General features: G+C 46.7%; 1 protein-coding gene across 1 annotated transcript in view; it reads right to left on the bottom strand.

The window, feature by feature from the left end:
- LOC147098119 (scavenger receptor cysteine-rich domain-containing protein DMBT1-like) overlaps positions 1 to 26176 on the bottom strand; it is a 271073-nt gene that overhangs the window by 48623 nt on the left and 196274 nt on the right. Inside the window, exons 7-8 of the mRNA XM_085970825.1 lie at positions 4546 to 4578; positions 3445 to 3759 (exon numbers count right to left, since the gene is read on the bottom strand). Coding sequence (XP_085826951.1) covers positions 3445 to 3759; positions 4546 to 4578 — 348 coding nt within the window. The remainder of the gene's footprint in view (positions 1 to 3444; positions 3760 to 4545; positions 4579 to 26176) is intronic.

Here is a 26176-nt window from a genome sequence, read left to right on the forward strand (position 1 = left end):
GGAAGGTGGGGAAAGGGAAGTGGAGGGGGAAAGGGGAGGGAGTAAAGTGGAGGGGGAAAGGGGAGGGGGGAAAGGGGAGGGGGGGAAAGTGGAGTGGGGAAAGGGGAGGGGGGAAAGGGGAGGGGAGGGGAAAGGGGGGAGGGGGTGAGAAAGGGGAGGGGAGGGGGTGAAAGTGGATGGGAGGGGGGGAAAGGGGAGTGGAGGGGGAAAGGGGGGAGGGGGTGGAATGGGCGGAAGGGGAGGGAAAGGGAAGGGGAGGGGGGAAGGGGAGGGGGGAAGGGGAAGGGGGGAAAAGGGAGGGGAGGGCGGGAAGGGGGCAAAGGGGAGGGGAGAAAGGGGAGGGAAAGGGGGGAAAGTGTCCGGGGGAAAGGGAAGGGGAAAGGGGAGGGGAGGGGAGAGGGGGAAAGGGGGGAGGGGGGAAATTGGGGGAGGGGTTGGGAAAGGGGAGGGGAGTTGGGGGAAATGGAGTGGAGGAGGGGAATGGGGGGAGGGTGGAAAGGGGTGGGAGGGGGAGGAAATGGGGGTAGGGGGAAAGGGGGTGAGGGGTGGGAAGGGGGAGGGGGAAAGGGGGGAGAGGTGTGGAAAGGGGGGGAAAGGGGAAAATGGGATGGGAGAGGGGGGAAATGTGGGAAAGGGGGGGAGGGGGGAAAGGGGGGGATGGGGGAGAGGGAGGGGGGCTCTCCTCTCTGCTGGCGATCGCTCCACTGAGCTCCGTGCCGCCCCACACACTGACATGCCGAGCGCAGCGCCCCGGTCAGCCCGAGCCCCGCCCTCCCGAGGCCGGGCCAGGCAGCTTGAGACGGCCGATTGCGGCTGGCCGGGCCCGGTTGCCGGGCTAACCCTCTCCGCTCCCCCTCCCCTCCCGAGCCCCGCCCCCCACCCCGAATGAAGCGCCAGGAGCTTGCAGTGAGCCCAGCCAGCCTTTACCAAGATGGCTGGCCACTGATTCGAAATCAGGCCCAGCGGGGGGGGGGGGCGGGGGGGTGGGGGGTGAGGGGTGTTGTGAGCTTGCCACAAAACAATTGCCTAGCGTCCAGCATGGCTGGCAACAGACACCCAGGCTTCGAGGGCTACCTGCAAAAACGGGGAAAGGTAGGAAAATTAAAGAGATTAGATAAAAGATTAGAAAGTAATTAACTTTTTTTTAAAACAATATGTGTTTAAAAAGCAACTTTTTTTTTATAGACGCAGAAAGCGGGAAAATGAAATGAAAAGTTTGGAATCACGATGGTGGCGACTCACCTCGGTTCAGAACGATAAGGCCCGCCCACACACGCACCGATTGGTCGACCGTCAGGTCACCGAAGCATAGGTTTGGTCAATCGTCCCGTCACTCGACTCTAAGAGGGCCCGCCCACACACGCCAAGAACCCGCCCACACCACGCAGTGATTGGTGGACCGTCGGGTCGCTCGGCCGTACGATTAGTCGACCTCGACGTCACTCGATGCTAATGAGCGGATAATGAGATGCTAATGAGAGGAATTTTGAAAGTTTTTTGGATACCGCGGGTGCAATTTTTTTCTCGCCGAAACATAAATACCCTTACGACCGTTCCGGAATCGTAAGCTTTCTTTTGATGTAACGCATGTGTAGGTATGCTCTATAACTTTATAGTGTATAGCCGGACAGACACACCGAAGGACAGACAGACAGACAGACAGACAGACGTAACCTTTAATATATATAGACTAGCTGAAGTGCCTGGCGGTGCCGAGGCTTTTTCGAGGGCATGTTGTTGTTGGAAGAGAGAGAGAGAGAGCGACTGGGGGGGGGAGAGAGAGAGAGAGAGAGAGCGTGATTGGGGGGGGGGAAGATAGAGAGCGACTGGGGGGTAGAGAGAGAGCGACTGGGGGGTAGAGAGAGAGCGCGGTTGGGGGGGAAGGGAGGGGGGGAAGGGAGGGCGGGGGGGAAGGGGGGGCTTGGGGAAGGGAGGGCGGGGGGGAAGGGAAGGGGGATGGAGGGCGGGGGGGAAGGGGGGGCGGGGGGGAAGGGAGGGGGGAGGGAGGGTGGGGGGGGAGGGAGGAAGGGAGGGCTTGAGGCTGAGAGACAGGCACGGCCACGCCCGATTGCCGGGGTAACCCTGCCGCGCCGCCCCGCACTGCCGAGAGCCGTGCTCTCCGAGCCCCGCCCCCCCCCCGGCCGAGAGCCGCGCTCTCCAAGCCACGCCCCCCCCGGCCGAGAGCCGCGCTCTCCAAGCCCCGCCACCCTTGCCGAGAGCCGCGCTCTCCAAGCCCCGCCCCCCCGGCCGAAAGCCGCGCTCTCCAAGCCCCGCCCCCCCCGGCCGAGAGCCGCGCTCTCCAAGCCCCACCCCCCCGGGGAGCCGCGCTCTCCAAGCCCCGCCCCCCCGGCCGAGAGCCGCGCTACCCAAGCCCCAGCCGGCCCGCACTCCCGTTGCTGGGGTAACCCGATCCGCACCCTCGAGTGCCCCGCCCCCCCACTCCCCGCCCGAGCCGAGCGCGGAACAGAGTCTCACCTGCTCCTGCTGCGCGCGCACCCTGACCCTCGTGGCTGACGCCGTTGCCCCGGGTAACGTGACACTGGGGGGGGGGGCGGTGTGTGGTAAGGAGCTTAGCAGCAGCCCAGTTACCTAGCTCGGGCCTGGCTGGGCATGAAAGGCCCAGGCTTTCAGGCCTAATAAAAAAACGGGCAAAGGTAGGAAAAAGAATGTTCAGGTGAGACAAAATATTTACAAATGAGTGATTTATTTTAAAAGAATTTAATAAATTGAATTTTCTTTTGCTGGAAATGTATATTTGAAAACAAAGATGCAGAAAGCAGGAAAAAGAATGGAAGCAAGATGGCAGCTACTCACCTCGGTTCAGGACGATAAGGCCCGCCCACACACGCACCGATTGGTCGACCGTCAGGTGACCAAAGCGTAGGATTGGTCAATCGTCCCGTCACTCGACCGTAGGAGGGCCCGGCCGCACGCGGCAGCAAGCCGCCGTACGATTGGTTGACCTCGAGGTCACTCTGTCGCTAATGAGCGGATAATGAGATGCTAATGAGCGGAACGTTGAAGGTTTTTCAGATACCGCGGGCGCGATTTTAGCCCGGCCGAAACGTAAATACGCTTAAAACCGTCTCGGAAGCGTAAGCTTTCTTTGGAGGTAACGCGCGCGTAGGTACGCCCTGTAACTTTCGAGCGCATAGCCCGACAGACGCACAGGCGATGACAGACAGAATGACAGACAGAATGACAGAATGACAGACAGACAGACAGACAGACAGATGTACCGATTTATATATATAGATAAGTAATATAATTTAACACAAACAGTAATCCTAATATTAATAATATAAATTTAATAATAACCAGGGAATACTGGAATTATAATCTCTCGCTTTCCGGGGATGGACAGACGCTGTTTATTTTACTTCCGCTTTCTTCCGTAAATGATCAGGGGCGGTGGGAGATGAGAGACAGAAGAAAGATTTTTACCTGCGCAGATGACGCCGGCATCCCAGGAGTGTGACCCGGAATAGTGACCCCATTGAGCCGAATCACACTTCCGCAGAGTGGCCTCGGTCCCGCCGCAGTGAACATTCCACGTCACAATGGGTCCGGACCCTTCCCCAAAGTGAGCCCCGCCCGGTCTTGACAGCGCGGCCCCACAGCCCAGCTCCTGGCACACAACAGCGGCATCCCATAGGTCCCAGAGACCACCATACACAGTCCCCCACTGTCCCCTGTAGTGAATCTCCAGTCTCCCAGCGCACGGACTGCCCCCATTCACCAGTCTCAGCTTCACCGTCTCTGTAAAATATCAGAAATAACAACAAGCGGTTAGAGTGTATAAAACCCACAGTCTCCCAGCGCACGGACCGCCCCCATTCACCAGGCAAGAGGGACCATGTGAGGAATCAGTGGGAACATCAGGCTGTGCCCAGACCCCGAATAAAACCCGGAGTAAATATTAAACATGGCAAAAGGGAGAGGAAAATACTAATTAACGATGTAAACGAGCAGGGAACCGGGAGTCAGCGGGAAGTTCCCAGCAGCAGAGCGGCTCCCACGGGGTCGGGGTGGCGATTGGCTCAGAATATATTCCAGCCTCCAGAGGTTGAGAAAAAGGCGTGGTTGCAATGGTCAGCTGTCCATCATGATCAGTACCGATTGGCCAAGGTAGTGCGAGCTCAGCCCCAGTGAGGATTGGAAGAAATTCCCCCCAATCCCCGGAGACAATAGAGGAAGAGGCGTGGCTGGATGGTCATGTGATCCTAATGTCAGCACTGATTGGTGAGGTGGAAAGTGAGAGCTGCTGTGGGACAGGCAGCAGTGTCAGTGGAGCCGGCCCTTCACACTCTGCCCTTCAGGGCCCCGTTTCTTGTCGCTCTGCATGAAGGGAGCAGCCGCCTCTCAGCTGGAATTAAAGATCTTTAGTAACAGTCCACGGGAAACAATCTTCCCGTCCGATGGACACGCGAGGAGCTGGTTAATCGGTGATCGAAAAGACGCTGAGATTGTCACCCAGCCTCAATATTCAATGGGATGGATCAGAGCAGAGAGATACCAGGTAAAGTAAAAATGAAAAGCGATTACCTGACGGGTCAGCCTGACTGTTCCCAGGTCTGCCTGAAATGAGACATTGAGAATTATAGTTCGCTGGGGCAAGAAATTAATAAAAATGTCAGAAAGAAAACGCACACATACAATGAACTGTGGGGTAACAATTCCAGTCTCGTTGTGAAAATCTGAAACGGGGCCTGTGATTTCATCTGTTCTTCATTACTTATAAAACCTCAAATACAATCTATGTAGCAAGCTGACATTTGTAAAGTGCCAACAGTTTATCGAGAATTGTTTTCACACAAACACACACTGACACCTGGGCACACTCTCTCCTTGTGGTGACAGTGCTCGGGCCCCATGTATTACCAGTGTTTAGGTGCCCAGAGAAGGCGGTGGTGATGGACCTGCTCCTCGTAGAATCATAGAATGACACAGCACAGATGGAGGACTTTCGGCCCATCCTGCCTGTGCAGGCTCTTTGAAATGCGATCCAATTAGCCACTGTCCCCTGCCCTTTCCCCTTAGTCCTGAAAGTTACTGGTGACGGTGCTCTGACAATTTTTTACCCGTGTGTAGTTGCCCTGAGCAGGCGGTGGTGATGATGAGCATTGCAGCTCTTTTAACAGCTGCAGTGCTCTTCATCTTCATATTAGGTAGTCCCTCGGAACTGAGGATGACTTGGTTCTGCACTAAAATTGAGTTCTCAGGTGACTGCTTCGTCCAATTATGGACCTACAGTCTCTGTCATAGGTGGGGCCGACGATGGTTGAAGGGGCAGGTGGGTGGAGTTCTCGGGTTGACGTGCGATCCTTCCACTGCTTGTGCTTCGCTTCTGTTTGCTCCTGGCAAAGAGACTCGAGGTGTTCGGTGATTTCCCGAATGCTTCTCCTCCACTTTGTGCGGTCTTGTGCCAGGGATTCCCAATTGTCAGTGGAGATGTTGCACTTTTTCAAGGAGGCTTTGAGGGTGTCCTGGGGCTCTCTTGCCGTGTCGGAGCTTCGAGTAGAGTGCTTGCTTTGGGAGTTTCGTATCAGGCATGCGGACGATGTGGCCCATCCATCAGAGCTGTTCAAGCATGGTCAAAGCTTTGATGCTGGGGATGTTAGCCTGAGCGAGAACACTGACTTTGGTGTGTCTATGCTGCCAATGGATTGGCAGGATCTTGCGGAGGCAGCGTTGGTTTTATCTCTCCAGGGATTTGAGGTGCCTCCTGTACATGGTGCATGTCTCTGAAGCTTACAGGAGGGCGGGTATCACTACTGCTCTGTAGACCATGAGCTTGGTGCTCTGTTTGAGGTCCCAGTCTTCAAACACTCACTTCCTCAGGCGACCGAAGGCGGCGCTGGCACACTGGCAGTGTTGGACTTCGTTATCGACATCTGCCTTTGTTGACAGTAAGCTTCCGAGGTATAGAAAGTGTTCCACATTGTCCAAGGCCTCGTCATCGATTTTGATAATCGGGGAGCAGTACTGTGTGGCGGGGGCAGCTTGGTAGAGGACCTTTGTCTTATGGATGTTTAGTGTAAGGTCAATGCTCTCGTAAGCTTCCATGAAGGTGTTCACAATGGTTTGGAGGTCGACCTCCAAGTGCGCGCAGACGCAAGCATCGTCTGCATACTGTAACTCAATGACAGGGGATGGGTCAACTTTGGATCTGGACTAGAGGTGACAGAGGTTGAACAGTTTCCCGTTTGTTCTGTAGATTAGCTCCACTCCAGCAGGGTACTTACTGAGGGTGAGATGGAGCATTGCCACAAGGAAGATTGAGAAGAACGTTGTTGCCATAAAACAGCCTTGCTTGATACCGATCCATACATGAATTGGGTTTGTGTTGGATCCATTGGTCAGTGTAATGCCTTGCATGTCATCATGAATTATGCGGGGGATGGTGACAAACTTTTGGGTGCAGCCGAATTTGAAGGCGCTCTCACAGTGATTTTAAGTAGCGAAGTATAGGATTCCCATGCAAAGTTCAGGATGGAATATTAGTATAATTTAAATTAAATTATAGATTATCTTATTGTGTGATGAGTTTCAGAGCCTTTTAGTTTAACTCAATGTTTTCCATGTGGAAACGTCAAAGCTTCCATAAAGTTGTAATTGGAAGTTTCTGAAACAAATCAAAATGAACCATTGGTTAGACGGGTTCACACCTCCTATCTCTGTGCTAGCTGTTCCTCAATAGGTTCCAGCTGAGCGAATTCTCTTGTAACCTGTCCTCGCCGATTGGTCCATCATTTTACCCGTTAATGATGTTCGGTTAATGGTCCTCTCATTTACTGGTTAATCTTTGCTCCTTTTTAAAATGCAGCCAATATGTTGACCTGCTCCCAGCCCCCATGATGATACTGTGTCCCACAGATCTCCAGGTCTCTTTCTATTCTAAATGTTATATACTAGAGACAGTGTGTTGACCTGCTCTCAATCCCCCTGATGATATTGTGTCCCACAGATCTCCAGGTCTCTTTCTATTCTAAATGTTATATAATAGAGACAGTGTGTTGACCTGCTCCCAGCCCCCCTGATGATACTGTGTCCCACAGATCTCCAGGTCTCTTTCTATTCTAAATGTTATATACTAGAGAGAGTGCGTTGACCTGCTCCCAGCCCCCCTGATGAAATTGTGTCCCACGGTTCTCCAGGTCTCTTTCTATTCTATATGTTATATACTAGAGACAGTGTGTTGACCTGCTCCCCATCCCGCTGATGATATTTTGCCCTCCAGATCACCTGGTCTCTTTCTATTCCCTAGGTTATATATTACAGACAAAGTGACACCGATTCTTGTCCTCAGCTGCGTTTGTCAAGGATTCTTGATTGAGAGCAGTTTCCAAACAGAATCTCTCTGGTCTCGTTCAAGTCCGGGTTCTGAAAAGTTGACAGAGCATTACAAGCTTCCACTCCAGGAGAGCCTCAGCAGTCCTGAACAACACTCTCCTGTCCTGCACATTCATCATTTATTGTTATCCATTGACAGACTAGTGGGAATAATCTTTCTGTATTTACTCAAAAACTTTAAAAACTCAACGCTTCTGTTAGAATTGGTGATTGTGAGATTACAAAATAGGGTCAATACACAGCGTTTATATGAAAGTTCTTCTCCTGTCAGATTATCAGGTGTGTCGAGAATTACAAAAAATTATTTTATATTAAACTATACCAAGTCCAACTTGAACAACATTCACAATTAAATGAGTTCCCGTTGGGTTTATGAAGCAAATGAATTGAAAATCTTTAATTGCACGTTAAAACCTCCAGTAAAACACCAGAAGGAGCTCACACCAAACAATCCCGACTCTGAGCATTAACAGTGCAAAGTGCAATTTCTAACAAAATATCTCCATAGCCCTTAACTAGTGCCTGGATATAAGTTACCATGGTTAGAAAATCAACAAAGACGCATCGAATATTGACAAGAACAGGACAAAGTGCTCTGATCGCTATCTGCCGTAGTTAAATATACAAACAAAATCAGGATTTGTTACACAAAGCTACCAGAGCATGGGACATGTGGAATGAGATAGAGAAACAATCCCGCTATCTCATTAAATACTACATGACACTATATAAATCTATGGAGCAATTGGAGGAATAATAAGAAACAAGTCCCTATAACTCATTAAACAAAACATGACACAGCATATAAAGTATGGGACATGTGGAAGGAGATTGAGAAATATATCCCGTTATCTCATTAAACACTACATGATTCTGTAGAAAAGTTATGGACCATTTGGAAAGAGACTGAGAAACATTAATTATTACTTGACATTGTTCATCCAAATGTATGAAATAGAAAGCTTAATTTAATATAAAAAGCTCATAGCTTAGACGATCCTCACTAACTAAACAAAAAAACTCATACAGCAAATCCTAGGGAGGTTTAGGATATTTCAATAGCATCATTTTTGACGAGTGTACTTGAAAAGAGCTCAATTAATAATGATTACTAACTGAAGCAATATAGGTTTCACCTCTAGTTAATATCTAACTTTACAATATATATAGTCCTTGTCCAACACTCCAACGCTGAACAAATTATCTTTTAAAAAATAGGTCAATTCTCTGTATCACATGCGGTCAGACAGCACTTCTAGTGAGAAATATCTGTGACAGAAATGTGTGTGTGTGTTCAGTCGGCAGTAGGTGCAGCTTTGACTGGTGTTCTACACTCAGAGAGTTCACTTACACCCCAGACTCCGATACATTCTATTCTAACAGTGAATGCGCTCTGCTTCCAATAGGCTCGGTTTTAAACCCCACTGGAATATCAACTCCAGTCTGCTCTGTCTATACGGGAGCCGCAGGGAACAAAATAGAGCAAACTGGTACGGAATTTGTGCTCGATTTCGATTTTAAATCTAAATTTAGCACAAATCTCCTCTGAAAATTAAAGTAAATGTTAATCAGATGCAATATATAATACACCTGTTTATTGACACAGACAGAGTTGAACAATTGTTTGCAATTTGAAGTTGATGGAACTTTCAAATCAATGAACAACCCAAAATATATATTAAATTAAAATTGTACAAATTAAATAACACATTGCAATATTCACTTCATACGATCCCAATGAATGACACATTAATATGCCCATTATCTGTAAATTGAATTTGATCAGCACGCGATTTGTGAAAATGATTCAGGGAGTGATGTACATTTCATGTTTTTTCTCCGTTCTATGATTTGCAGAAAATGTTCTTTAAATCTACAAAACAGAATTTTAGTTTCCAATCAGTTTTATTATATCAAATAAAATGAATCACGGTAACATATTTCTTTAAATGTAAAATGTATCTGATAACAGTGCGAGAAGGTTTCCCTGTCAGTAAACCAGATTTTGTTAAAGAAGGAGATTAATAAATATAACTAAACACACACTGGAAACAGCGAGAAAATGACTGAAGTAATCGACCGACAAACTCAGCAAAAGGTATCGAGCAGTAGGAAGGAGATTGAGAAACCAGTCCCGAAATCTCATTAAACACTACATATAAATATATGAAATAGAATGATTAATTTCAGATAAATGTTCATAATTTTGAAGATCATCACTGACTAAACAACAATACGCACAATCCCAGAGAGTTTGGAAATTTCAGTAACATTTTTTGGAGGGTAAACTTAACAATGATTATACTGTTAATTAATGCAAATTGAAACAATATTGGTTCCACGTCTAGTTAGTATTTAACAATATTGAAATTAATTCTCCAATGTTCTAATACTGAATAAACTATTTAAAATAGTTCAGTTCACTGAAACACACGGGGTCAGACAGCACTTCTGGTGAGAAATATTTGTGACAGAAATGTGTATGTGGGTTCAGTCGGCAGTAAGTGCAGCTTTGACTGGTATTCTAAACTCAGTGAGTTCACTTACACCCCAGACTCTGATACACTCTATTCTCACAGTGAATGCGCTCTACTTCTAGCAGGCTTTGTATAAATAATCCGATTAGAATTTTAACTCCAGTCTGCTCTGTCTGTGCAGGAGCCAAGGGGGACAAAACAAAACAAAACTGCTGCGGTAGTGTCTTGGTTTCTGTTTAAAAACTAAATTTTACTCAAGACTCAGCTGGGAATTTAAAATAAGTGCTATTCAGATGTAAAATATTCTTACATCTGAATAGAATGACATTGACAGAAATGGGTAAAGTTTCCCTATTTTTAGTTGATGGAATTTAAAATGAATCAACCCAAAATATGTTTTAAATGAGAATTCTTCGAATTGCATAAAGCATTTCAATATTCACTTCATACGATCCCAATGAATGACACATTTGAATAAAATATGACTGTTTATTTCAGATTGAATTTGATCAGCAGGCGATTTGTGAAAATGATTCAGGGAGTGAGATTCATTTCATGCTTTATTCTCCGTTCTATGATTTGCAGAAAATGTTCTTTAAATTATCTACAAAACAGGATTTTAGTATCCAATCAGTTTTATAAAATAATAAATTTAACCACAGAAATATATTTCGTTAAACTCACAAAGTATCTGATAACAGTGAGATAACGTTTCCCTGTCAGTGAACCAGCATTTGTTATTGGTGGAGATTAATAAATATAACCAAACACACACTGGAAACAGAGAGAAAATGAACGGAGTCACCGACCAAAAACCTCAGCAAAAAATATCGAGCATCTGGCAGGAGATTGAAAAACAAATCCCGAAATATCATTAAACCTTACATGACACTGAAAAAATAGTATGGAGCAGGTGGAGGGAAATTGAGAAATAAGTTCCAATATCTCATTAAATTCTACATGATTCTGTATGAAAAGTATGGGGCATGTGGACGGAGACTGAGAAAGCGTCATTATTACATCAGTCTGTGCATGTAAATGTACAAAAAATAGTTTAATATTAAAAGCTCATAATTTTGAAGATATTCACTAACTAAACAACAACACTCACAGAACAATTTCTGCAATGACTTAGGAAATATTACGAACAACAATATTTGGAGACTTTATTTAATTATAATTGCAATAATGGTTGATGCTAATTGATACACTATTGGTTCCGCCACTAGTTACTATTTTATTATACAATATTTGTAAACCTTATCCAACATGCTAATGCTCAATAAAGTTTTTTTTAATAAATCAGTTCACTCTCTCACACGGGGGTCAGACAGCACTTCTAGTGAGAAATATCTGTGGCAGAAATGTGTGTGGGTTCAGTCGGCAGTAGGTGCAGCTTTGACTGGTGTTCTACACTCAGTGAGTTCACTCACACCCCAGGCTCCGATACACTCTATTCTAACAGTGAACGCGCTCAACTTCCAACAGACTCAGTTTACATAATCCTATTAGAATTTCAACTACAGTCTGCTCTGTCTGTACAGGAGCTGCAGGCGGAAGGCGATGGAGAACCCAGTCCCGATATCTCATTAAACGCTACATGACGCTATTAAAATTCAAGATAACAACATTTACATTCCACATCACTTCAATGCGTAGTAAAGAACAGTAATTTTATTAATGAGGTACATATTATGAGAAAAAAGCTTATCCATAGATAAACTAAACAACAGCACCCACACAGTAAATTCCCCAGAGATGAAGGAAGTTTTAGTGACATATTCTTTTTGGATAGTATAGTTAAAAATACTAAACATGCATGCTAATTGAAACAATATTGGTTCACCTCTAGTTAATACTTATTATACAATATTAAAGACCTTGTACAGCACTCTAATGCTCAACAGCCTAACATGATAATTCCAGACTCGGCAAAACACTGGGGTCAGACATCACTTCTAGTGAGAAATATCTGTGACCGAAATCTATGTGTGGGTTCAGTCGGCAGTAGGTGTAGCTTTGCCTGGTGTTCTACACTCAGTGAGTTCACTCACACCCCAGATTCCAATACATTCTATTCTATCAGTGAAAGCGCTCTACTTCCAGCAGGCTTGGTTTAAATAATCCGGATAGAATTTCAACTCCAGTCTGCTCTGTCTGTACAACAGCCGCAGGGGACAAAATAAAGCAAAATTGCCGCGTTATTGTGACCGATTTCGGATTTAAATCTAAGATTGACACAAATCTCGACTGGGAATTTAAAGTAAGTGTTAATCAGATGAACAATATTCTGAACGCGCTGATTGTCAACAACAGAAATTGATAATTGATTCCCTATTTCAAGTTGATGGAACTTAAAATCAAACAAACAGCTGAAAATATATATCAAATGAATATTCTACAAATTAAGTAATAATTTCAATATACACTTCATGCGATCCCAATGAATGACAAATTTGAAGAAAATATGCCCGTTTTCTTCAGATTGAATTTGATCAGCAGGCGATTTGTGAAAATGATTCAGGGAGTGATATACATTTCATATTTTTTTCTCCATTCTATGATTTGTAGAAAATGTTCTTTAAATTATCTACAAAACAGGATTTTAGAATCCAATCAGTTTTATAAAATAAAATAAATTAAACCACAGAAATATATTTTGTTAAACTCACAAATTATCTGATAACAGTGCGATAACGTTTCCCTGTCATGTAAACCAGCATTTGTTATTGATAGATGTTGATAAATATAACCAAACACGCACTGGAAACAGAAAGATACTGAACGGAGTCACCGACCAAAAATCTCAGCAAAAACTATGGAGCATGTTTAAGGAGATTGAGAACGAAGTCCCAAAATCTCATTAAATTCTACATGACACTGTATAAAAAGAATGGAGCAGGTGGAGGGAGACTGAGAAAGCATCATTATTACATCAGTCTGTACATATTCATGTATTAAATTGAAAAAATAGTTTAATATTAAAAGTTCATAACTTTGAAGATAACCACTAACTAAACAACAAAACTCACACAGCAAATTTTCCAAAGATTTAGGAAATGTTACTAACATTAACATTTGGAGAATGTATTTAATTGTAATTATTCTAATGGTTAATGCTAATTGTTACAATATTGGTTCCACCAGTAGTTAATATTTTCTTATACAATATTTATAAACCTCATCCAAAATTCTAATGCTGCTAAAAAAGTTTTAAAGTATTTCAGTTCACTCTATCACACCGGGTCAGACAGCACTTCTAGTGAAAAATATCTGTGACCGAAATGTGTGTGTGTGTTCAGTCGGCAGTAGGTGCAGCTTTGACTGGTGTTCTACACTCAATGACTTCACTTACACCCCAGACTCCGATACACTCTATTCTATCAGTGAACGCGCTCTACTTCTAAAAGTCTCAGTTTAAATAATCCAATTAGATTTACAACTCCAATCTGCTCTGTCTGTAGAAGTGCTGCAGGTGCAGACGACCTGGTTCTGCTGTCACCTACTAAAGAGGGGCTACAGCAAAACCTGGACCTGCTGGAGTCGTACTGCCAGACTTGGGCCCTGACAATAAATCCCCAAAAAACCAAAGTCCTTGTGTTCCAGCAAAGATCCAAACATCAGGGACCCAAAATAAATTTCACAGTAGGAACAACCAAAATTGAACAAACCACTAACTACACATACTTGGGCTTAAAAATCAGTTCTACGGGAAACTTCAAACTGGCTGTGAATGAACTGAAAGAGAAAGCAAGAAGGGCTTTCTATGCCATCAAAAAATCAATCCAAATAGAAATCCCAATTAGCATTTGGCTCAAAATTTTCAAATCAGTAATTGAACCAATTGCACTCTATGGCAGTGAGGTATGGGGACCGCTAACTCAACAAGAATTTGCAAAATGGGACAAACACCCAATTGAGATCCTACATGCAGAATTCTGTAAAAGTATCCTCCGGACTCAAAGGAAAACAGTAAACAATGCATGCAGGGCGGAACTAGGCCAATATCCATTAATAATCACTATCCAAAAAAGAGCCACCAAATTTTGGAATCACCTACAAATGAGCAATCCCCAATGCTATCACTACGACGCCCTGAAATGCCAAGAGCTGACCATAAAGAAGAATACCCTCAGTCAATTAGTCCTGGGACTCAGTGAAGTAACTACTAACAATACTAACAATAACCAGCCCCAGGACAGTGACAGGGTAACACAAAGAATTCGACCCAACACAATCGTCGCTAAGCAAAAGGAAAAATATCTGACATATTGGGCAGAAACAACAAAAACCCAAAGCAAACTCAATTGCTACTTGGCCCTAAACAGACAATACAACATAGCTGATTACCTGACCATGGTAAAGGATAACAAACTGAGAAGAACCTTGACAAGGTACAGACTTAGCGAACATAGCCTAGCGATCGAAAAAGGCAGACACAGGCAGACCAGGCTGCCAAGAGAGGACAGGATATGCTCTCACTGCAGTCAGGGAGTGGTGGAGACAGAGATGCACTTCCTCACAGCTTGTGGAAAATATCAGGGCATCAGGGAGAATTTCTACCAAAAATTCTCACAAATATGCCCTGATTTCAGAAATCTGAATGACAACCAAAAACTCCCATTCCTACTGGGAGAGGAGAGAAGCTGTATAACACTGGCGGCGCACTATGTTACAGCTTGCCATGAACAGAGGGACAACCAGTAAACTAAGAAAAAAATATATATAGACAATGCGAATGTATGTTTATACACTCAGGGATATACCTGTTTATACACTGTATGAATAGAACTGCGTTTATGTGCTAAACCATAAATGTATTTTGATGCTTTGGCAACATAAGATGTGACTTATCATGCCAATAAAGCGATTTAAATTGTAAAAATTGTAAAATTGGAAGGCGTTTGAGAAACCAGTCCCGATATCTCATAAAACTCCACATGACACGATTAAAATTCAAGACAACAACATATACTTTGCACATCACCTCAATGTGTTCAGTAGTAAAGATCAATAATTATATTAATGAGGCACATATTATAATAATAATCAACGATGACTCACATTTGAGAAGCTGCAGTAAAAAGAGAGTCATGAAGGACCGCGGCATCGTCGCCGGTGCTGGTTACAGTGACGGGACCTGAACATTAACCGAATGTTGTTTGCAGATACCGAGCCGACCCTCCAGCACCTTCTGACACCCCGACAGAACTGGAACTTAGTTCTTTGAAAACAGTTTGTACAGAAATCAACGTTTCTTTCAAAATAACCAATAGATTTTGAAAGGTGTTAACCGTGAATTGCAGTCTGGTAAAATACACCAATGAGAAGGAACCTGCCCATTAATAGAAGAAAACAGACCAGGTTCCATCCACTGCTGTTGAGCTGTGTGAGTCTGATAAGCGAAATGCATCACCGACCCCGCATCTGGATCACATAATCATACAGAACAGAAGGAGGCCATTCGGCCCATTACAACTGTGCCGGCTCTTTGAAAGAGCTGTTCAATTTAGTTTCATGTTCCTGCTTTTTGCCTATAACCCGATAATACTTTCTAAAGTGTGGTGCGCAGAATTGTATCCAATACTCCAGCCGAGGCATAACCAGAGATTTGTAAAGTTTTAGCATTATTTTCTAGTTTTTTATATAATCAATGCCCCTACTAACAAAGCCAATTACCCATACGCTTTCTAAACCACCATCTCAACTTACCCAGTCACCTTCAAATATTAGTCAATATGCAACCCAGTTCCCTCTGTTCTTGCACACCCTCAAAATAGTACAATTTAGATTGTACTGTCTCTCCATATTATTCCTCTCAAAGACCAACATTTCATACTTAGCCACGTTAAATTGCATTTTCCTTGTGTCTGCACATTTCACCAGTATGTCTATGTCTTTCGGAATTCTGCTACTATAATGTTCACTATTTAATATGTTGTGTTAATTTATATTGCCCGCAATATTTGAAATTGTATTCCCTATACCCAAGTCCGGTTCATTTATAGACTGCAAGAAAAGCAATGGTCCTAATACTGACACCTGGTGTACACAATTTCAATATTCTATCCAGTCACAGAAAAATCAATTCACTACTAGTCTCTGCCTCCTATTCGTTAGCCAATGTACTACGGAAGTTACCACCGTCCCTTCAATATCATGAGCATCTATTTTCGGAATTAATCTTCGGTGAGGCACTTTTGAAAGTCCATAGATACAACATGTACTGCAGTACCTTCATCAGTCAACTCTGTTACTTCATCAAAGAACTCAGGTTATTCAGACGTGAATTAAGTTTAACTATTAAATGATGGCTGTCCGTTATTAACCTATGCTTCTCCAAATGAGAATTAATTTTGTCTTGACAATGGTCTCTAGTAGTTTTTTCCAACCACCACTGACTTTAGACTCCCAGGCCTGTAGTTTCCTGATTCATTCCACTCTGCTTTTTTGAACAGGTGTGTGGCATTTGCAATCCACCATTCCTCTGGCACCACTCCAATATCCAAGGAGATTGACCGCTTGTGGTCAGTGTGTCTGTTATTTCCAGCCTAGCTTCCCTTAGCAACTTAGGATTTGTAGGGGGGGTGGCATGTGCCCAGTCAGCCCTGCCCCTGACTGTCCCTGAGCGATTCGAATTGCTCCCACACCCCTGGGTTCTAGACACCAGACTTAGGTACAGGCAGCGATACAGAAAATCGAGTAGAAAAGTGGTTTGGTACAAGAAAACCGTGAATTTTATTGAAAAACAATGCAACGCAATCTTACTGAGAATTACTGATATAGTTACAGGCATAAAACAATTACACTTAGAAGGGAATGGGGAACACATGGCACATCGAGGGAAACAAATGCATTAAATCCCCTTAACCTTATCCCACCCCCACTACCTAACTAGATTAAGCTATGAGGGGCCAGGAATTCATGCTCACCAATTCGAAACCTGTTGATTTAACTGGTAATGGGATTTGAGGTTCACTCGTGTTGTCCGTTGGGGTTCACCATAGTCACTTGGTCGCAGGGCACGGCGATGGAGTCATCTGAGTAAATTACCCCTTTTCTTCTCCTCCGTTAATGTCTTTGTTGATTCGCGATGGGTCTTCTTCTTCTTCCTCGGGCAGTTTGGTTTCCGACGGGTTTTACGACAATTGGGGCTCGGGTGGCGGTTTATATTGTCAAATTGATTTCACTACCTATGCTTCGAACACCATCATAACCTTAAATGGGTTTGACTGTCCAATTTTTCTGTCCCGGCTTTAAATGCTAGGTTATTCTCAAAGGCTTTGAACGCCAACTTATTCTCACAAACGCCAGCTTATAACTAGGCTGTTTGTCCCCCAATGCGTATTTCCGCTGCCCTTCTCTGCCTTTACCGGTTTACCATTTGATTCATCTCGTCTTGTCTGGCCGGTTGCAGCCGGTTGAAGTGACAGACCGAGAGAAGAGCTAAGAGAGTGATCACTACCGATGGGCCTATAGTTATACCCGGTTCTTCACCCCTTATCTGCGTGCCAAATCAGGTCAGTTCTTTGTCTAACTTTTGGTGGGCTCGTCTAAATGATTACAGTCATTTATGTTAACACCTTCTGGGAGGGGGGTGGTCTCCTTGTTTTAATGGCTTCAATATCCTGGTTGTGTGTTATTTATGAAAAATAATCGGGTTTCCTGGCTCGGCAGCTGCCTGTGAGCTTTTACTGATTATGTATGCAAAAAGGTTGATTAGGTCCGTTCTTACTTCATCTGTTCCAAGATGTAGGATGCGCATTCTGTGTTTCCCTAGCTGTCTGGCTTTACAAAATCTCTCCACAGCTTTATGCATGTTATGTTTCGCTTCAGGGCCTGCCATTTTGCAGGGCCTTGCGTTTAAAATTCTGTCCATTTTGGTCACAAGGTTTCAGAATCCATTTTGGGTACCCTTTTTTAATAACTTGTCCATACAGGGTCCCTTTATTCATAACTTTTGGGGAATGTGGGAATGTTGAGAACCCTACACTCCCCCCTGTTGATACTAAACTCGCTTTAAGTATCATCCTGACAAGATGAGCAAAATTTCCAACCCTCCATAGCCAATCTTCCCCTGTAATTACCTACACTAATGATACCCACGGCACATGCACTTCCCAGTCTGTAAAAATGTAGTGTACATAAGCATACATAGAATAATTACAGTCTTTTACACTCACCCAAGCATGGAGGTTGTCCAACAACCCTGCACCACTTGGTGCACATACATCTTTATTAAAACAACACGTCAAAAATCTTTATTAAAGAAACAATAAAAGAACACAAAAAAACAATCTTTAATCAGAAATACAAAAACACAAATTCATTCAGGTGTATCTCCCTCCACCTTAACATAATGTTCCTTCCAGGTCCTTTGGTTTCGGAATTCTAGTATCTGACCTTTTCCCTTGCACTGAGTGCATACTAGGTAAAATGCTATTCCCAGCTGGCAAACCACGAGAATGTTTGAAGCCAGTCTAAACCACGAAGGGGCCTCTATGTTTTCAAAATGTCCCACCAGGGTGGAACTACAATATCAAATATCTTAGTCCCTATCTCTACTGTTTCCTGCTCCAGAGTGTTGAAATGTTTCTGGAAGACTATTACTGCTTTGAGTATTTTGGTAAGGTGTTCTGGGAGAGGGGGGATTTCGCTGCCAAAATGCGCTATGTACTTTTGCAAGTTGTGAGATTCTCTTTTACAGTCAGGTGAACAGTGGAGGGTTCAGGAATGGGGACAATTCGTTCCTGGGCCACTGGAACTTCTGCCTCGTGTTTAAAGCTGAAACTGCTCTCACTTACCGGACACCAGCTATGCTGTCCATGCTGGTAGTGGGGCGCACCTATGGTGACACAATATGTCCCATCTCCTATATATGCTACCTGTGGGGGAACATGGTCCTGTGCCATTAACTCCATGGTACAATTTATAGGTTTTGCACCAACAGCTTTAAACCTGCACTGTGGTTTTGAATAGGCGTTCATGTGCTGGGGACACAGTATTGTGTGCTCCCCGGCTCTGGCAACCAGAGAGGTCTGTACCTGTCATAGCGTGCTCCCACTTTATGACATAAGGTGGGACTGCTGTGAAACGGATGTGTGCACCCCGTAGAATGAGTCCAATGTTCTCTACCCTGTATACCAGCGCGGGTCAGGCTGTCCTACCCATGACCGGCATTCTCTCTACTATACCTATGATCGTGTGGTTGGACTGCCCACAATCCACTGGGACTGGGTAGGCCTCAGAAGCTAGCCGGAGTTGACACGGGCTTAATGCATTCCCAAATGGATGGAGAGATGCGAGGTGTTTGTTGCTGATCCAGGGTGGGACTAAACCATGTATTAAATCCTCCAGATTACTGCGGCCCTCGCCCAGCAACCATGCCCTGTACAGCATGCACACCTCATTCTGCGCAGCCTGATCTGAAGCATTTCTGCCCTCTCTCATGAGGGCATTTACGGTCTTCGCGTGCCTTTCCAGCTCGGCTATATTCTCTTTTAAATGGACCGTCATGGCCTGGTCCTCATGCAACCCTGAGCCTACTACCCTGTTCTCATCCATCAAGATTTTCTTTAACTGTGTTTTTAAACCGTTTATTTGGGTTTGCAATTCTATGTCATCTAAACTGTTGATGACAGAAGACCCTGTGTTAAACGCAGTAAACCATAATTCCAAGCTCCCCTTCTTTGTCTCCCTTTATTACCCAAAAACTCACGGTGTGTGGTGTACAGCTCGGTTTTGTCTACATTAGCAAAATCGAACCCATAAAATTTTCTAAACATCTCCTTTAACTTGACCTGGTATAGTTGTTCCATTTCTCTGGAGCACCACTCTGGTAAATGTACCTCGGTGAGATTTAAAATCACGGAGGCTACCGCGTAGTGTACCCCCTGGTACAGATCCTGATCTGCCGACACTAGTACCAGCCCATTCCCTGGTCACTTGGTGATGGCGGGGCACCCCTCCCTGTGTGTCCTTGCTGCCTGAGTCGTGGGCAGGGGCTTTCCGGAGCGGGTTACAATTTCAGTGGCTATCACTGGGATCGGGGAGTATGGGACTGCGCACGCATTCAGGCTGGAATCCCACTCCAGCCCCATCCCGGCATCTTGGCATTGCCAGTGGAAAATGATGAATATGCCTGTGGGGCAGACCTTCTCTGACCCCCACATACAGACATAAATCCCCTGCTCCCGTTCCCACCAATTGTCCCAGGATACACTCAATCCCCCGTGAGTCCCTGTAATCGTCCGATGGGTGTTGTTCCCCAATCGTTCCCACCTTACTGCGGGGTTTCCCAATTTTTTGCTCAGTTTCCCGAGCCATCACCACCTATCCAACGGAAACTGTCCCTTGCATGTAAAACATACACTTTTCCCTATGGTGACGCTGACCCTTGTGGCAATGACCTGTACCCTGGGGCACAGGAGGGTGGCCTCCCCATACGTGAACCCGGTCTGGCTGGAGTACTGAGTCGAATTGGACCCCAACTACCCTGCCCACCTTCCCTCGTGGAAGTAAACGGCGAGCTCATCTGCATCCAGTTTGCCACTTCCATCGGTCACTATCAGTGCTCTATCTCCTGAACACCCATAGACTTGGGAGTGCTCCACATCACCTCGCTTTCCAATTCTCATTCCGATCATGGCGAGTAGGAGTACACCCCCCTTCATCCTGAAATCCTTGCCTGTGAAGAGATACAAGAACATACAGCCAGGTCCCGAGGAGATTTTTTGGCTTGGGTGAAGCATAGTCGTGTCTTGCGACCTCGACTCAAATACAAACACTCTGAACAATACTACTAAACTACCAATCCTTATTTAAACTTAAACTAAAGACACAAACTTAACAATACCAACCTTAATATTACTTAACTATATATATCCACTGCCCGTCTCCGGGCGGCCAGCCTAATCCCTGTTTGGGCTGCGGCACACGACTCCCTTCGGTGTGGGCGCACTGTCCTGTACTTCCGGTCCCTCGCAGCCTGTGGCTGCTGGCTGGGGACCTCTGTCCTTGGACTTAACCCTAACTCGGGGTGCTGCCCCCTTAAAATGGGGAGCCGGTGACCATGGTTTCCTTGGCTGGGGCGTCCGTTGGGACCTTCTAGGGACTTTGGCTGGTGGGGTTTTCTTGGCTGGTGGGCCTTTAACCCGAACCGCTGCCCCCTCCGGTGCAGTGAGTGGGCTCATCGCTACCACTGGCTGGGGATTTTCTTCCTCAGGCTTTACCTCTCCTGAACCTGGGCTACGGGCAGGTAACTCTTTGCAGCCTGTTGCTGCGGGCTGAGGGTCTCCGCCCCCAGGTCCCAAATCTGGGTCCGGGGCAGGGCTTTCACTCTCAGGTCACTACTCCTATAAACCTGGGTCAGGGGCGTCGTCCTCACACTCGGGTCCCTCTTCATCTGAATCCCAGAAGAGTGGGGGAATGTCCAAAGCGGTGGGTGAGATGGCAACTCCCCTTAAACAAGCCACAGCGCCTGCCTGTGCAGTCTGTGAACTTGTTCCCACTGCTGGATGAGGATCTCTATCCTCAGACCTTACCCCAACTGACTGTTCTCTCTTCTCGGATTTAAACAGTTTACACTGATTAATATGGAATCATTTGGTGCGCCGAGGCATTTTAATGGCATATAACATGGGGCTTGCCTTGTCTACAATGCTGTAGGGCCCCATGTGTAATGGTTCCAGACTCCCTCTCCGAGCAAAATTCCTCACCATGACCTGATCCCCTTCTTCCCACTCGTGGTGTTTTCGGTGTTCAAACAGCAATCGCTTGCTCCAATGCTGCTTTCCCATGTTCCCAGCAGACTTCCCGTGGACCGGCTTAAGGTGCTCGAAGAGGTTTCAGGTGAACCTGTCTCGGTTTACCTCCCTGAGCTGACCTTCTGTGAGCACCGGGGCTAGTACATGGGTGGGGGTCCACATAACTCTGCCAGTCATCAGCTCGTGCGGGGAGTACCCCGTGCTTTTCGACTGGCTGGCCCAGAGTAGTCCACCGGCCTCAGCCTGCCATGCCGCTCTTAGGAGCATCATAGCACACAGGCTGTCCCCGCTGGCTGCTACCTCCAGGAAAATCTCTTTGCCCCCAACTATGGCCCCTGGAGTTGGTGCGGTCTGCAAGTCCTTCTTGAGCCTGACAAATGCTGCCTGGCAACACTCATACCAAGCTCACTCCACTCCCTTATGTAGGAGTCGGAGCAGAGGGGCTGCTTTGGTAGCATAGTCCTCAATAAAGTCTCTGCAGTACCCGGTTAGCCCTAGAAACGAACTCACACCCGTGACTGTGTTGGGGACTGGTAACTCTTGTACTGCTTCCCTCCTAGCCTTATCAATGGCCCTTTCCCCAGCACATATGGTCAGGCCCAGGAATTTCACCTCCTGCTGGATGATCTGCGCTTTCTTGGGGTTGACTTTAAAACCCTCTTACCTGAGCAGCTCCAGCAGTTCGGCCAGCAGTGGGCCATGCTCCTCTCGCGAATCAGTGAACAGGAGCAGGTCATCCACATACTGTACCAGCTGACTGGGCTGGCTGAAACCCTTTAAACTGTTTGCCATGCACTGAAGAAAAATGCTGGGGCTGTTGTAGAAGCCCTGAGGCAAACAGTTCCACGTGTACTGTTGCCCTTTAAACGTAAAGGCAAAATTGTACCGATCCTCCCCCCTTTAAGGGATGGACCAAAACCCTTGGAAATATCCAGCACCGTGAAAGTGCTCGCGGATGCTGGAATACTTCCTATCAGGTTGGCAACTGCTGCTACCGTGGGTGCACAGGCTGGGATGTTAAAGTTGAGCACCCGATAGTCCACTGTGGCCCTCCAGGAATTATCTGGCTTTCTAACCGGCCACAGTGGAGATTTTACGTGGGTGGCTATCGGTCTCAGGACTCCCTGCTGGACTAAAGAGGACATGGCTGCTTCCATGTCCGGCTCTGCTTCCCTGGGGAAGTGGTACTGTTTCTGTGGTCGGGTCATGGGGTCCCTGTCGACGCTGACCTCAAACCCATTGACCCTCCCGTAGTTGTGTTTGTGTGTTGCAAATGTGGCTAGGTGGGCTTGCACAAATGCCTGGAACTCCTTCGGGGTATTACTGACCATGAGCTCGAGGTTATAACCCTCTTTGGACTTCATGGTGCACACGGTCCCCTTCCCTTCTTTCCCTGGGATGATTACCACCTCGCCGTCCTTTCATGCACTTGCCCCACATAGGCAATAATTTCTTAAATCGACCAGGATCCCGTGGCCTACAATAAAGTCGACTCCCAGGACGCCTCTTCCACCCTCCAATTCCCACTTCATTAGGACAAAGGTTCACTTAGAGTGTAGTGGGCCTAAACGAATGACGAGCGGGATGGAAAACGAGCCGGCCTGTTCCTTGCCTGTGAATCGCAACAGACTGTATGGGACTCCGTTAAATAGAGGTGAGATGGTGGGGTTAGCTGAATGGACCACAGTGCATGATGCGCCTGCATCCAACAGATAGGTCCCCTTCATCTTTTCTACCTCCATCTCCACGAGAGGTCTCTTCCATTCATCATAATGAAGGGAACACAGGTAAACAGGCTGCATTGGCTCTTATCATGGCTGTGGGTTGGATGGGGCTGACAGGGACAGAGCATCAGTAGCGGCTGCTACTCTCCCGTGGCCAGTCAATAAGGACCTCATGGTGCCTAAAAATAACTCGACCACAGCGGGAGGGATTCCTCCCTCTGCCTTTTGGGCTGGGCCTGTGGAATTATTTCCCTTGTTATCTTTCCAAGGGTTTTTGCACTCCTTCCTCCAGTGTCCATCCTTCCCACACCCGTAACAATTGTGCTTTGTGCTAGAAGGGTTATTCCCTTCCTTATGCCACTCATTCCTAACCTGTCCAGATTTTACCTCATGCACCTTCCCGTTTGGTGGGTGTGCATCGGCTCCCCTACCGTTCTTATAAGCTAGCGCCATCTGTCTGATCACCATAAGTTCGGTGGTCTGGGGATTTTTGTGGTCGAACCAGACTTCCGACTTGCTGCGGAACCGTGGCAAGCTGTTTGCCACCAGGCAACAGAGCCAATGGGCCAGCTGATCCCTGTTCAGGAATGCCCGGTTAGGTGCCCCAGGACATGCACTCCTATAAACCAACCATAACCTGTCCGTGAAAGCCTGCGGGGATTCCCCCGTGAGCTGCACAGTCTTCTCCACACGGGAGAAAGGACTTCCCTCATTCATCCCCATGGCCTCCAGAACTTCATCCCTGTGCTCCTCATACCCGCTCTGCCCCTCCTTACGCATGTCAGAGAGGGATTGGAGGAGTCTACTCTCCACGGAGAATAGCAGCATTTTGGCCTGCTCAGCACCATCGCAGTCGTTGATGCTGGCTGCCTGCTCTACTTCCCTGAAGTGGATCGAGGGGTCGCCCTTTTTGGAGAGCTTTGGGATATGGCTCACCATAGCCCTAAGCTGTTGAGTGCTATAGGTTAATACGAAATGGTTTTGGAGGGGTCCCTCATCCTCGCCATTAATGGGGGGGCCGAACCTCCGATGCCAGGCTGGGCACATCAGGCCTGGCCCCGGCCTCTCTTGCGTGGGTGGCTCCACTTCCACTCCTACCCCTGACTCCACCCACATTGCCTCCAGACCTCGCTAAAATCTGGCACTACGGGTGGTGGTCGTGGGACCTCCTGTTCCTCAACCATGTCGCCCCTTGGCACTACCAATGATGTATGGACAGTTCTCCCCTCGTTCCCTATAAAATCCGATAGCAAAATACTGCAGATGTTGGAAGTCCGAAATAACAACAGAAAATGCTGGAAAAACTCAGCAGGTCAGGCAACATCCGTGGAGAGAAATTTGAGTTGACGTTTCGGGTTTGACCCTTCTTCAAAACTGGAGAGAAAAGGAACTAGATTGAAGGCAGGGCTGCGATCGGACAAAAGAATAAAAGACCCAAAAGAAGTAAAAGAGATTAGAAGCCAGACGAGATGGTAATAGGCTGGGATTAGGTGTAAGGTGTACTGGCAGGGCGAAAGATAGCTGCCAGGTGTGAGAGAAACAAAAGGAAAGGGGGGGGAGGAAAGGAGTGGAAAAATATCAGTAAAAATGAAATAGGGGCCGAGGTTATTATCTGAAATTGTTGAACTCGATATTGAGACCGGAAGGCTGCAGAGTGCCTAATCGGAAGATGAGGTGCTGTTCCTCGAGTTTACGTTGAGCTTCCGTGGAACAGTACAAGAGGCCAAGGACGGTGAGGTCCGAGTGGGAATGGAGCGGTGAATTGAAATGACAGGCGACCGGAAGCTCGGGGTCACCCTTACGGACTGAACGGAGGTGTTCCGCAAAGCGGTCACCAATCTGCGTTTGGTCTCCCCAATGTAGAGGAGACCGCATCGTGAGCAGCGAATACAGTATACTAGATTGCGAGAAGTACAAGTAAATCGCTGTTTCACCTGGAAGGGGTGTTTGGGGCCCTGGACAGTGGGGAGGGGGGAGGTATAGGGGCAGGTGTTACATCTCCTCCGCTTGCACGGGAAGGTGCCAGGCGAAGGGGAAGGGCTGTCTGGGGTGATAGAGGAGTGGACTAGGGTGTCTCGGAGAGAGCGGTCCCTGCGGAATGCTGAAAGGGGAGGGGAGGGGAAGATACGTTTGGTGGTGGGATCAGTTTGGAGGTAGCGGAAATGCCGGAGGATGATCCGTTGAATGTGGAGGCTGGTGGGGTGAAAGGTGAGGACAAGGGGAACCCTATCGTGGTTCCGGGAGGGAGGGGCAGGGGTGAGGGCAGAGGTGCGGGAGATAGAACTGACACGGTCGAGGGCAGTGTCAACCACGGTAGAGGGGAATCCTCGGTTGCGGAAAAAGGAAGACATGTCTGAAGCACTGGTGTGGAAGGTGGCATCGTCGGAGCAGATACGGCGGAGGCAGAGAAACTGGGAGAATGGAATAGAGTCCTTACAGGAAGCGGGTTGGGAGGAAGTGTAGTCCAGGTAGCTGTGGGAGTCAGTGGGCTTGTAGTAAATATTGGTCGATAACCTATCCCCAGAGATGGAGACGGAGAAGTCGAGGAAGGGAAGGGAAGAGTCAGAGATGGACCATGTGAAGGTGAGGGAAGGGTGGAAATTGGAGGCAAAGTGAATGAAATTGTCAAGGTCGGGGCGAGAGCAGGAAACGGCACCGATACAGTCATCAATGTATCGGAAAAAGAGGTGAGGGAGGAGACCCGAGTAGGACTGGAACAAAGATTGTTCCACATAGCCCACGAAAAGGCAGGCATAGCTAGGACCCATGCGGGTACCCATGGCAACACCTTTGATTTGGAGGAAATGAGTGGAGTTGAAGGAGAAGTTGTTCAATGTGAGAACAAGTTCAGCCAGGC

The sequence above is a fragment of the Somniosus microcephalus genome, chromosome 30 (assembly GCF_052327205.1).
Source record: "Somniosus microcephalus isolate GS21.2 chromosome 30, FLI_Smic_1.0, whole genome shotgun sequence".
In the NCBI taxonomy this organism is placed as follows: Eukaryota; Metazoa; Chordata; class Chondrichthyes; order Squaliformes; family Somniosidae; genus Somniosus; species Somniosus microcephalus.